Here is a 14,200-nt window from a genome sequence, read left to right on the forward strand (position 1 = left end):
CTGAATTATGTATCAGCCAGCACATAAATTTCCGAGTGCATTTATGTCCCTGAAAATATATACTGTGTATGAAATACACTTTCGTGTGTTCAGAGAACGTTGAACTGATTTTGTGCACAAAATTTACGGAGTGTTGATTGCTGTGTTTTTTTCTGAGCTTCAGTTTGACTCTGGAGAGAACATGTAGTAAACTGTTCCCAAGCCTTCTTTTCTTCTAATAATAGTTTTTGTTATTAAGAGGACAGCTTGGTCGCAGACGGAAAATGTCAGAGAGGAGATAAACCCGAATTCTGAAATGGCAGTATTAACGACCGTTTACGACGGAGGCTGTACGATGAAACGAGGGGTGGTAGGGTAAAAACTGAAAAAAGTGACAGGTACTGCACTGAAGGGTGTGTGCCCCCCCCGGCGCCGATGTCACAGATGCGAGGAGGAAAAGGGATTACACACGTGAATCTGAATTATTTGCAAATTTATCTAATTCCAGCACCTCATCACTTAAATTTGACTTCAGCGAGGGCATAATGGTGCCCGGGCTTATTCGATTTTATGGAATAATTTGCGGCGTATTTAAACGAACGCGAAAAGTGCATTTTGGCAGTCTCCATCGACCTGAAAACTGTCGTGAATTGGATTTTGATGGATTTAGCGATTTCTTGGTTTCGCTTGTTGTTTGGTATTTTTACGCTTATGTTTGGCTGATGTGGTTTTGAATGCCTGCTTGCTGTAGTCTTCTAAAACTTAGGGTTTGATTTTTTTTATTCGATTCTAGGCAGCAGTGTGGCGTGGTGGTTTGGGAAATTGGGATAGGTGTCCTGGTCAAGTCAAGTGAACGCAGTGAAAATTCCCACAGAGACAGGTGATTGATGCGTAAATACAAAATATAAAAGATATCATCAACATTTTAATCACCCACAATAGTAAATAGTGAGACTAATGTATTAGTCAATACACTATTCCATTTATCGAGCAACTTTCAAGGTGACTTGAAGCATTTATAGTTGGTATCATCTATAATGATTTTACATGATTCAGTTTGGGACTGATTTAAAATGACACATCAAGCAGCCAGGGGCTTTATAACTGAAAGGGGAACCTTAATAGCAAACTAATCACACATTTTGCATGTAATGATTGAATTTCAGTTACATTTTTAGTCATGCAATCGAATCCATATAGCTTTATCTGAATATATCAAAGGAATTTGATGATGGTGATTATTGTTGACCAGCAGTGCCCTAACTAGCCCTTCTGTCTGACAACAACCAGTTCAGCAGGCCTGAATTACTATGCCTTTCAGTTAAGCGCTCATGAGTGGTGATACTATAAACACACCCATGCAGAGCAGTGTGCTGATTGGTCAGGGAGAAGAGCACATGCTGTTTTTTTTTTTTGCAGAAATGAAGCAGCAATAATAAACACCTGGAAAAATTCATGTTTCTAATGTGTTTTAGTTCATGTTATTCAATTCAATTTGTTGATGGCAAGCAGCTTATATTATCAATGAATATCCATTTATGGAAGGGATGCCATGGATACTTGTTACAAGTGTAAGGAAAAGCTGGGCATCACTGTCTGATATACCACATTATTGATGGTGAAATGCGCAAATGTACAGTATTGTACCTATACAGTATTATATTATCATTTCTTGTAAAATGAAACAATTCCATTTTTAACTGGACTGAGCAGTTAATTAATCAAAGAGTAATCAAATGGTGCCATCAAAAAATCAATTCTTGCAGCACTAATTTTAGTATTAATAAACAGATATGTGAGACTATGAGATGGCGAGATGGTGTTCCATCTAAAACTGCGCCGCAGTCCTTCCATTTGATGACAGCAGACCTTGATACCTGACACCACAGCATTGGGCGCGCAGTAAATTCCCGGTGGAACAGGAGGCAGTTTCCATTAATATGTGTCTCCAGTTACACGGTCTCTGTTTTTCAGGTGCATCTCCACTATTTGTTCTTGTTCAGAGCATTTTTAAAGCCAAGACCCTCTCAGCATTGACATTGACTCCCCCTCTCCATACGCACATGCAGATATATATACACATGTACGGGGGTACCCCCACCAATAGAGTGCCATGAAAGAGATCACCTCTACACTTTAACCTTTTCACCCCTCCCCGCTCTGCCTCACTGCCCCCCCCCCCCTACCCCCCCCCGCCCCGTCACAGCCAAAGCAACAAGGGCAAACACACCAGTTGTCAAAGAGACGCAGGCCTACAACAACATGTGTATCAGTTATCAGAACTCAATAGCTCCCTGGTCGAGCTCAATGTCCTATTCAGGGCCAGGTGGTTAAAGAGACCTTTATTGTATTGCACCACACTGGAACAGTTCTGAGTGGTGACTCTATTGTCTTGAAAAACCCCCACTATCCCTAGCTACTGCAAGCGAGGGGGTGGTGGTTGGGTTATTATTCGCATATTAAGTTGCACTCTGTATTTGGTAATGTAACGCAAGCCCCTTCCTGGCATTGCTTGTGGCCTTGTGCTCACTCACTAAGAACCCGTGGAGGTGGAGGTGGAGGCTCGGGAAACCTTTGAAGGATAGGTTAAGCTCCTCCGATAGGATAGTCAATTAAATGTGTCAGAGGTGCAAACATCTTGGACACGAGTGAAAATAGGTGAGATAGCGGGGATTATATCTGTCAGGAATCTATTCAATGCAGATTTAAGCGCATGAACTGTTGCTTCTGTCGGCCGGGCTGTCTGGCACGGACAGATTGATTGGGCCAAAAGCTAATGCTGCCTTTTGAGGACACCGAGGAAAATCCCCTGTGAAACTCACTTTGGCCCCTTTTCAATCTAACCGCAGTGCGCTTGGTCCTGTTCTCATGCCGCTTTGTTGCACCCTAACTGGTAATGTTGTTTATCATGTAGAAAAAGAACGCTTAAATTCTTTCTGCTGAGTTAAGGAGAAAGCACTTTGCAGTTTGAGTCTGGGCCTAAATCTATTCTTTACCGCAGATAGTCTTAGGGCTCATGGGCTGGTTATGTAGGTCTGTATAATGTAGGTTAGGCAGGAGTTCTTCATGATTTATGGCGAAAAGAGACTGGGTTCCAGTGTTCCTTTTTTTCTTGTAAGATTCCAATATGTACACACAAAAAAGACTGCAGAGTTTATGTAAATGAGCCCTGCAGATTCGGCCAGGAAAGTTTCCTTGAGGCACAGGTGTGAATTAGTCATGTATGAGTCATATAAGAAAGGAATATTGTTCATGTGTAAATACGAGGATTTCTGTAGATTTCTGTGGACTTGAGTGGGCCGATGAGCATTGTGTTTTAAAGTTGGCCTTTAAAAAGTTGTGCGTGGACTTTTCCAGTTGAACGCCCCTCGTTTTCCCTTCAGAGGGCTGGTGACTGACAGCTGTAGCTGCTGTGAGAATTATGGGAGGAACTCAGAGGCCAGTGACACAACGGGAGATGGAAGCATTTTAATTGATTTTAGTGTTGCCCGCTTTCGTAGTTTCGCCATGACCGAGACGCAGTCAAATTAGAATTTCAAATTTACCCCGGGGTTCAATCCACGTTTGTTGTTAGACTTATAAATAGATGCAAGTGTTATGTTTTTCTGATACATTTACGGTTTCTGATTCCGATTTTGTGATTGCTGAACCCACAAAGCCGTGGTTGCAAAAAACATTTGCATTTATTTGTGAGTCAAAGCTTCGGACAGACGCTGATTGAATCCAGGGTTTTGTGCAGTTTTGGGGTGTGGGGGCTGTGCTGTGTAGTATAGGAATGCTAATGATTTGTAAGTGTGGCAGTACACCGCTTGAAGATTTAAATTAAAGAGAGCTGTGCAGAAAGTGTACTTCTTAACACTTGGCTGGAAAATAGCCCGCCTTTTTTGCCTGTAAGCATTGCCCTTTGAATCTCATACTAAATGTAATTTTTACAACATTCAGCACTTCCTTTTAATATTTTTTTTCTTGCAGGTAACAAGACAGGAAAGGTTTTATAATTGAGTCACCTCTTTTCTTTTTTTTTGGCAGTGAAGTTGAAGGACTTCAATGCAAACGAATGTTCCCCATGGCCCACATACCCTGAAACCAACATGAAGACTTTGCCATGCCTGAAAGCCAGCAGAACCTCAACAGGACCTCACCTGTTGAGTCTTTTTAGCTGCCCCCAAGGTTAAAGATCAAGCGTGGAATCAGTGGGAGCTGACCCTCCCCCCAACGTCTTCTTCCCCCACCCCCCTCTGCTTCTCCTCTCCAATGGAATAAAAGCTTTCATCTGTTTTCCTGGGTGCTGAGCAGCGATCAAAGCACTTCAGAAGCCGAACGGCCTTTAGTTCTGTTGCTTTTTTCTGCATCACCCAGCATCCCCTCCAAAAAGGTTTTTTCTTTTGTCGTTGATGTTGTGACCAGTATAGTCTGTAATCACAGATTCTTCGGTGGGCTCTGCAGGATACACATGGGATTCGTCACCCTTTGAACCAAAGCAGAGTCGATGGTATTTTCCTCCTGAGGATTACAGCGTCCGCCCCTCCCCACCTTCCCTTCACCCCCCTATTTACAATGGATGCCCTCTGCTGTTGGCTCCAAGTGCATTTGCTGATCGGTGCTCTGCTCGCCCTCTGTTCGGGCCTGGAGTTTTCGGGGGCCCCCGGGCAGTGGGCCCGCTTCCGCCGCTGGGACGCCAGCACCCGGAGCGACCTGAGCTTCCAGGTCAAGACGGAGGTGTCCAGCGCGCTGCTGCTCTACATGGACGACGGCGGCTACTGCGACTTCCTGCAGCTGGCGGTGCACGAGGGCAAGCTGCAGCTGCGCTTCAGCGTGGACTGCGCAGAGGCCACCGTCGTCTCCGACCGCCGCGTCAACGACAGCAACTGGCACTCGGTGGCGGTCAGCCGCGCCAACCTGCGGACCGCCCTGCGGCTGGACAGCGAGGTGAAGGCCGACGAGGTGCGGCCGCAGCGGCAGTACATGAAGGTGGTCAGCGACCTCTTCCTGGGCGGCGTGCCGCAGGACATCCGCCCCGCGGCGCTGACGCTGCCCCTGGTGAAGGAGCAGCCGCTGTTCAGGGGCGTCATCACGGACCTGAAGTACGGGAACGGGGAGCCCCGGCTGCTGGGCAGCCAGAAGGTGCGCCTGGACATGGAGGGCCTGTGCGCCGAAAACCCCTGCGAGAACGGCGGGATCTGCTCGGTGGCGGACGGGGAGTATGTCTGCGACTGCTCCAAAACGGGCTACCTGGGGCGCTTCTGCAACCAAGGTAAGGTGCCACCAATTACTGCCCCATGCCCCTCCTCAGGGCAGGTTACAACAATCTAGCAATACCTTAATAGAAGGGAAGATAGAATTTTTACCTTTCTGTACCTTTTTGCCACCTCTCCAAGTTAGCTGTTAATTTCCTCCTCTCCCTTTCATGGTTCAGTAGTTTGAGGAGAGAGCCAGGTCCACCGCCTTTGGATTGAGCCCTCATGCGTTAGCAGGGAACTGACCGAACAGCACTGCTTTCAGATGTCTTATATTTCTGTGTCCTCCGTCTGGCTGTGTGGTCATGGTGATAGTTCAAAGGAGCATAATCTGGATTTAAATCCAGGTCATTGGTGGCATTAATCATGAGACATGACAGATGTTCGAGTCCCACTCGTTTTTTTTTTTCCTTTTTCAGAGAATTCTGCTTTGTTTGCTTCGATTGCCGCAGTCTTTCCCCCCTTGTTGCGCCTGCAGCTTGTATTGTTCAGACAGAATTGACATGCACAAAAGCCTGTGTTCTTTGTGTTTTCTTCTAGGAATGTTAAAATGGCTGCAGTCATCCTTTATCGTGGGAGCTTTTCTTTCATTTCATGGTGCTCGGTGCATTTTTTGTTAAAATCAATACAGTTCATATCGTGAAAAGAACGGCTTTTCAGTGCTTCGTAGAAAAAAAAGTTCTCTTAAGTCAATCTGGAAATCCCAAGATGGCACAGCCCTCTCTTGATTGTGAATAGCAAATCTGGAATTTAACCACTGCCTTTTGTCCCTTGATTGTCCCATTGATTATTCTTCCTCAAGTTCTGTCAGTGTTTTAGTGGTGGGGTTTAGTTACATTATGCATGCATTTGTAACTCATCTTTCTCCAGATACTCTTCCATGTCTAGGTCCTGGGAATGGATGTACAGTTTGAACTGGATGGGCTCCCAGGGCAGTATGGGAGTGCTGGTCAGAACACTATCTGACCTGGTATACAGAAGCTCACAGCATGAGCTGCTAACCCTCACAAAATCCAAACCAAGTCATCACTCATAAATAGGTCTCTGTGTATATCTGTTAGTATGTCTGTCTGTACCTCTGTCCATCTCTGTCTGGCTGTCTTATATGTATATGTTGCAAGTTGTGGTTACTGTTGTACGCTAAAAACACTTTAAACTTCTCTAAAAACACACCCAAGCTCAGTGAATTTCTCTTCATTTTGAAGTGCTTCAATGTCTGGAGGCTGACTTGTTCATATGTTTGTTGAAGTTAAGAGTGAAATCACAACTTTCAGTTCTCTCTCTTTCATTAAATGTGTTCAGATCCTGCAAGCTTTACAGAAATCTAAAGGTACATGCTGGTTTGAACAAATCAGTTTTGATCCTTCTCTGTTGCTGTTATTAGTGTTGCTCAATTTTAATTGAGGTGCAATATCCTTGCTAGGCTGGTATGCGAGTGCTCTTTTACTCTCTTTGAAGAAACACAGAGTGTGTACACTCACATAGAGCACACACAGGTCATTCCTCTGAGTGATTTCTGATACTTAGGGTTGGAATGAGCTCCATGGGTAAGGACAATCTCACTGGTTGCAGGATACTGCATCTACAGCATCATGGCCAGGCCTGTCGAGATGAAACACATCCTTTAGAGACACCTTTGACTTCTTTTCCTCATGAGAGGCAGTCTTTTTTTTCTTTCTCCTGGATGGAAATGAAAATATCTTCCATGTCGGCTGAGTGGCAGAGGTGACAGTGTGATGAATCCTTGGGCCAGTTATTTTCACTGCTGACACACACTCTTGCTGGGGTGGGGAGAGGAAGGGGGGCACCTGGCGCCTCCATGAACCAAAACAAAGCGTCTCGGAGGGTGTCTCACCTGAAAAGGAGGGCGCTTGACAAGGGTCCAAGCCGGAGTGGCCATCTGTTCGGTCCTCGATATGGCCCGTGCCGCCTGCGCCAAGTGGCCACATGTCGCTGCCTATTGTGGCTGAGACAGCACCTGTGTGAACCCACTCACCTATGTAGACTGTTCCACCAGCAGGGGGCAGCAGTGTTCGCCCCAGGGCTACTCAGCTGCAGTGCCGGAAATCTCCACTATGCGTTTTCCATTAATCTTCAATGAGTGGGTGACTAAAGCAAAAGGCACACCAGGAGTAACAACACAGAGGGGGGGGGAAATGTAGCATCAGCTAAATTATTGCAAATGAGATCAGACACGCCACCCAGGAACGACAGGTGGCACTGCGTGATGGTTCCCCACTGTTCCCTGGTATATCTGGCTCGGTGCCGTGGTCCAATGACAGGGATCCTAATGTGAGGGAGATGGTCTCGAAACAGATGCCTCTGCACTGAGGCCACGCACAATCCATGCCAGAGAAGCAGGCTGCTGCATTTCAGCAGGTGAGCGTGGTGAAGCCAGGAGCGTAAACCCACCGGCCAGCGAGCCTCAACGCGGAAATTAATGGCGACTGTCGAGCGCGCAACTCCCGTTTCTGGGCTTTAGATGGCACTCCAGCGAGCTGGCAGAAGTCAACCATCTGCTATCCTCCAGTCTGTCTGGCCTCATCTCGCAAAAGGGGAAAGATAAGGAGCAGCAGGCTTTCTTTTGTAGGGCTGTTTACTGCAAAGCTGTTTAGTCTGGAACGAGAAGGAAAAATCAGTGGAAGACCCCATTCATTTCCCCCAGATCCATCAATGTGGGTGATTATTGATCGCGTGCAGAAGTGGGGATATATTATTATCAAAGTGAGGGAAATCTACACATGGGCTCCAGAACAAAGAGAAACATCTGATTTAGCTGCAGTATCGTCTACCATTCAGCCAGCATTTCCCTTCATCAAAAGCATCTTTGCACCGTTATCATTATGTGCTGAAACACTCTGGTAATTTCACGTGCTTTTATTTTTTACTACAATGCTCTTATCGACAAAGAAATAAATGTGACTATGTAACGCTTCCTTTGTTAATCACCAGTGCAAGAACATCACACCTGTGACTACGCAAACAGCCTGGATGGAACAGAAGCCGGGCCGCGAAGCTCTATCGGCGCAGGCAGATGGCTAAATGCCTCCTGAAATATGCGCCGGGGCTGGAGCGTATGTTTGGCGCACGGAATAATTGCAGTAGCCACACCGCGCGTCATCTGCAGAGCCGAACACATAATCTGCGGGAAGATTAACACGGTCAGCGCTCGACAACGAAACACATGTCCAACCTGTCCTCCCGTGCGGACGGCGATGCGCAAATGACAACCCGCAGCGGGGCCGGGACTTTAAGTGTTTAGACTTTACTTTTTAGAGTTCGCTCTGCCGCCTGTGAATAGGTTCGCGTTCGAGATTAATTCGTATCGTCTGGAGATTCCCTGCTGTTGCCCAGATCTGCTTTCAGTGCTTTTCCTTCAGATGTTGAATATCCTGGCTGTTGCAGTTTAAATGAAAATACTGCAACTTAAATAATGCCTGAATAACTCAATTAATTTGGCTGTGGCCGGAGTCCATTGAAACAGCATATTGAAATTTCTGTGCAGTATTGATCTGATTTCCTAATTTGGCTGTCTGATTGATTTTTTTTTTCATTTTATAAATTCTTATTTCTTTTGGCTGAGCTTGGGGGCAGGCATTCTTTCAAAAGAGACTGACATAATTACATAAGTATGAATGATAAAAAGTAATTAACTGAAGCACACTTAAAAAAAATGTAGAAACGGTGTCTGGAAGCTTAGCCTTCGGGATTAAAGAAACATACAGGAAAAGAAATGACTGTTACAATAATCTTACTACGAAACTAGGTCAATAAAAAAGAGGACAAAATGGTCAGATTCAAATTAAGAAGTAGTTTGTGTCCTGGCCTAAGCTAAAAAGGCTTGGAATTGAGCCTGATATTTCATATTTATCAAAAGTGGACCAGCGGATTATGGCGAGACAGGATTTCATCGGCAGCCTGCTCTGGCCCTGGTCACGTGATACAGAACATTCCACTGCGTTGACAAGGAAACATATTGGATTTGCGTTCACAATCATCATCTCCTACATACCTGGCCTTTCTCAGCTGCAAAATCATGTTTCCCCATTTCTAAGGAGGATATAGCTGTTTAGATGAAGCCGTCATCTGACCCCTGGCTTCTTCCACTTTAACTAAGACTGGGAAGAATGGAGGGTAACAGGGAGCACAGCTGCAAGTTCAATTTCACCTCCTCTGACAGTATTTGATGTTGCGCCTAGTCATTCTGTCTTAGTGTAGTGACAGTCTGGATTTAAAACAAGTCGATACTCACCTACATGCCCATTGATAAGAGGCCTATATTAAAATGACTGCTTGCCTCCTTTAGTTTTGTCATAACTAATAATACTCCATCGCCCAGTTTGTGGGCATGTGCAACAATTTTGCTGTTTTCTAACTCCAGTAGTTTGAAATCGCCAGAAGCAATGAGTAGACCTCAAAGCATCTGATGTGTGATTAATCTGAGATGTCTTTAATATGCAAGGAGTGTTGGGAGAATGAGTTGAAGGAATGGCCACATGAGTGGCAGACCAGACCAAGCGTTTCAGACTTTATTGGTTTGGTTCAGAATTAATAACACGGATTGCCAAGCTCGCAAAACCTTCAGAGGAGTCAGTCTAAATTTGGTTTCTGATCATTTTGTCTGTTTATTCTCCATTGTACAAAGACTGAATGAGGAAATTACTCACATCTGCTGTGATTCTGATTTCCTTCAATTATTAACCAAAGACACAGAACTGCATATGCATTCCAGGAACAGCATTGAGTTGCCTTCCAGGACCAGGGTTGAGTAGCCCTACAGACCCACTTGCCCTCAAGGACTTGGGATGATTTACCCTGCAGATGTAATTGCCCTCCAGGACTCCTGTAGACACACTTGCCTTCCAGGACCCAGCCTGTGTGGCCCTGCAGACAACACGGCTCTCAAGGAACCACGGCTGGGTTAGCTCTAGTTTGCGGGATTGTGTCAACGCGTCGAATACTCTGAAATTTGTTTCCATCCATTGTCAGGGTGTATTAACGGCCAGTAGCCTCACGCTCAGGACACACAGCAGCAGAGAGTAATCGATTCAGAGAAGCGTACGTAAGCCGCCAGTTGCCGTATTCCAGGAGCACGGTCAGCCTCCCTTCTTCTCAGAGAGTCCAGCGTGCTTTCTCTCACCCGAGCACTTTCCCCACATGGATACTGGTGCTGTGTCATACCCGCGCTGGGACCAAACAGCACGCTTTCACGCAGAGATGAAACGTCGCCAGAGGCAGGCTGTGGCCTGTTCCAAAAGCTGACCTACGCGGGTTTGTGTCAGCAGTGAAAATAACCGATGCACCGAGTGCTGGGAGGAAAAATAGAGTGGGGGGGGGGGGGTGTTCAGCTATACACAAACCTCACAACCTCATAAATTCACAGCCCTCTCCAAAGGGAGCTGGCTCCTCCGCCAGCTTGAATTTATGCCTCGGTGCTGTATGTGAGGAATTCTGTGTTATACCAGAAACTGATTTTATTTTAGATTTTTTTTTTCTTGCAATGTTCTCACTGAAGCATTGAAGGTTTATTTATTGATCTGGATCCCTGAAAGACGGGGACAGATGCGATGGTCCTGTTGTCTCTGCAGGTGACAGACAAAACATGCACAGGGCAAAGCCTGCCGCTTGCATGGTGACAGGCGTGTTGTAATTTTGCATGGTTGGTTCCCATGCAAAAAAAGAGCGGAGTGTTTCTAATGTCGCAATTCTTTCTTCCTCTTTTTTTTTTTTTTTTTTGCAAACTCAACAACAGAAGCCAAGAGCGCTCCAGGTGAGTTTGGGGGACACTGATAAGAAATTGAAAGCACCTCCATACACATATATATGTTGACCTCCCTTTGAATTTAACTTTACCAGATAGTCACAAACAAATTGACACATCGGAAATTAAATACAGAATCAACAACTTAAAAACCAACATACGAAACTCACAATAAAATCTGGAAAGCATTAATAAACTTTCTTCTCTCAAACCATTTTCATGTGTTAATTTCACAAATGGTATTTGCTGTAATATATTTGAAACAGTTGATTTTTTGATCATCTGGCTATTCCTACAAATAAACATAAAACATTTTTAATGACTTGTATCCAGTCACACATCATGCATAGTATATATTTAACAAATTCACCGATGCACATATAGATATCATTAGCGAAATTTAAATGGATTTAAATTAATTCATCCTTCCCTTGAAAAAATCGGTATTTATGTGGATAAACACATAGTTGTCAGTAATAATAATATCTACATTCTGATGAGTTATTTTTATACACAGGAATGTCAGTTTTGCAGATGTTTAGCAGCTTTGTAGAAATTGATACAGATTGGTCTATAGACAGGGGTCATTTCTATCGCTTGAAGCTTTTCCAGTGTCTGTGGAAAGCTTCGTGTCTCTTGTGTGATGGTTGCCATGTTTTCGCCTCCGGGTGAAGCATGTGACATCACAATACCGAACAGTATTGGCCTGGGTGTCCTAAAGAGTTCTCCCTCTCTCTCCGCCCTTCCCCCCTTTTAAGGTTTCTCGCATTTGATGATGGCCGAGCAAGGTAGGCCTTTCTTCTTTCCCTCGCTCACTTCTCGTGTTGTTTCATCTGTGTGTGTTTGGTCGGGGGGGGGGGGGGGGGGGGGGTATTCGCATGGCTTGATGTGTTTTTGCTGGGTAACTGCAGCTAACACACAGTGGCAAGTGAGACTGCTCTAGGGCACTCACCCCCCCCAACAGTGAGAAAGCAGGCCGAATTCCCCTGCTTTTAGGGTGGAGTGTGCAGCTGCTTACACTTGCCTGCTTGCAAGCCTTTTTGAGAATTTGGAGGGTATCCACTTCAGCAGCACTTTACATTGGGATCTTATGTACACAAACATGTATTTAATGCCTTAATAAGGGTTACATGTCACTATTTTATGGCTTTTAACAGGACTGCCTAGCAGCACATGGAATAATTAGGTTCACAACTGCTAATTAAAACTGATTAAACTTATATTGCATGCTTTACGACTGCAGTAATATCGGCTAAGTATATTTACGAATGATTATGAATGCTGCTAAGAGGTCAAATGAAGATGAATAAAAAGAGGCAGTCCCCATTTCTCCTACAATAATCTGGGTTACATTTGTAACAATGCCACCTTAATCATTTTAAGAAACAAACATCCTCATTGATGATCAGAGAGAGGCTGGGGAGTGATTATGAGAGAGAGAAAGCTTGCAATTGAAAGCCAAGTGAGCATCCAATTTAGGTTTTTGTGTTGTCTCTTATTTTAGTTTGTTGTTTCATTAAGTGAACTTATTTATCTTTTCACAATGTACACTGGCTCGATCACCCTGTAGCCTAAACAAACACCAATCTGATGACCACAATATTCTCGTTGTAAAAGTCACAAGTGTGTCTGTATCACAACACTTACTTGATAATTTATTTAATTATTAATTACACATAATGTGTAAATATATTTAAATCTACAAAATGTATTTCTAGCCCTTACTCAGGAAAGTAATGACACATAAAATTGTATCTATGGGAAAACAAGAATCTATTCATGGCATTTTTCTGTAGCATTTCCAAGCATTTCTTTGTCCAGATTTTTGTCATAAAACTGGGGACTGTCTGTAGTTTCAAATGTGTTTGTGCTGTAAGATGTGTATATGTCAACATACGATCCCCTGAGATGCTTTCACAACCCCATGAAAGTCCAATTTCAAACCCTGTTTTATACTGAAAGTTACCATTTGGATATCCATCGAAAGCTTTGGCTGGGACACATGCACTGTAAAAGTGGATGGGCACTGAGTTTACCTAACCAATCAAGCGCCTTTGATTGCCGTATGAAGAAGAGTGTTGCTTGAGAAGGCTGCATGGGTGTTTAGGTTATGCGGTCATGCATGTTGACCATGTTTGCTGTTTTTTTTAATTGCCTTCTCCTTCTTTACTATGTTTTATCCTTCCCTCTTTTTCTCCTTTTTACTGCCTTTCAAATCTGGATATCATTCGTTCCATTTCCTGTGGGACATCACTCTGCACTTCTCTAGCTAAAGCCAAAGGTACAGCATTCCTTTTCTCCACCCTACTCATTGAGAAGCTGATGTCAGTTACATGTCAAACGTGTTTTTGCACAATGTTTGCTTTATGTATAAATGCATTCATGTCTTTGAAATAAGGCTTATAAAGTGGGTACTTAAACCTAGAGTGGTTTGACTGAGGGGAGAAGGTGGAGTACAATATCAATGCCAGCATCACCACTATAAAGAGCAGGGGTGTCTTTACAGTGTTATGCTGTGAAAGGAGTTGCTTAAAGATGTTTGATTATACTGCCTCTTCCACCACCCCTTTGAGGCCATTTCTGTATCCTATCTGGAAGTTAGCTGTGGATCCTCTGAGTATTTATTAAAGCACTGTCAGATGACCTACCTAAACAGGATACTGCCAGTGATTATTTATTTACGAACCAGATAGCCAACTCACTACTCATCCCATTGAAAATTCTGTCTCTGCCATTGTGGAAGCTATAAGTGTTCTTGTTTGCTGGCTTATTATGAACATTCTTGAAGGGGCGTGGCCCACAACAGAACATCCATCGTTAGCATAGGAACACAGACAGCACCAAAACCTTGTTTTACCAACTGGAGGATGGAGGGAATGCAGGAGCTGGATATCTGGTCATAATAGAACATCAGTGATATTGCCTCTGGATCCCTTTGGAGAAGGTTTCTCACGTTATTTTAGCCATTATCTTTACTGGTGTCATTATTCACACTCTCCTTATGACCTGGACAAAACTGGAGCTCAGCGGTACTGTTCGGCTTGGATATAAAAACAGCTTCTGAATTCTTGAAGAGTTCTTATGAAAGAAAGATCTTCATAAAATCCATTTCTCCCTCATATACTTGAACATGAAAGACAAAAAGTAATGGACAGACTGCATTTTTCAGAAAAAGTGTCTGAGAATGATTGTAACATCCCTGGTAGATTTGTGTCTGAGAGCG

General features: G+C 44.2%; 1 protein-coding gene across 3 annotated transcripts in view; it reads left to right on the forward strand.

Moving 5' to 3' along the window:
• Window positions 1-4,259: 4,259 nt before the first annotated feature.
• LOC118792523 (neurexin-3a-like) overlaps window positions 4,260-14,200 on the forward strand; it is a 279,182-nt gene continuing 269,241 nt past the window's right edge. For 2 of the 3 annotated variants that reach the window (XM_036550396.1, XM_036550397.1), the window contains exons 1-2: window positions 11,740-11,765; window positions 13,247-13,258. In XM_036550396.1, coding sequence (XP_036406289.1) covers window positions 11,750-11,765; window positions 13,247-13,258 — 28 coding nt within the window. In that variant the 5' untranslated portion in view covers window positions 11,740-11,749. Of the gene's footprint in view, window positions 5,234-10,968; window positions 10,987-11,735; window positions 11,766-13,246; window positions 13,259-14,200 lie in introns of those variants that run through there. The other variant, XM_036550399.1, reaches the window with a different exon arrangement.

The sequence above is a fragment of the Megalops cyprinoides genome, chromosome 17 (genome assembly GCF_013368585.1).
Source record: "Megalops cyprinoides isolate fMegCyp1 chromosome 17, fMegCyp1.pri, whole genome shotgun sequence".
Lineage (NCBI taxonomy): Eukaryota > Metazoa > Chordata > Actinopteri > Elopiformes > Megalopidae > Megalops > Megalops cyprinoides.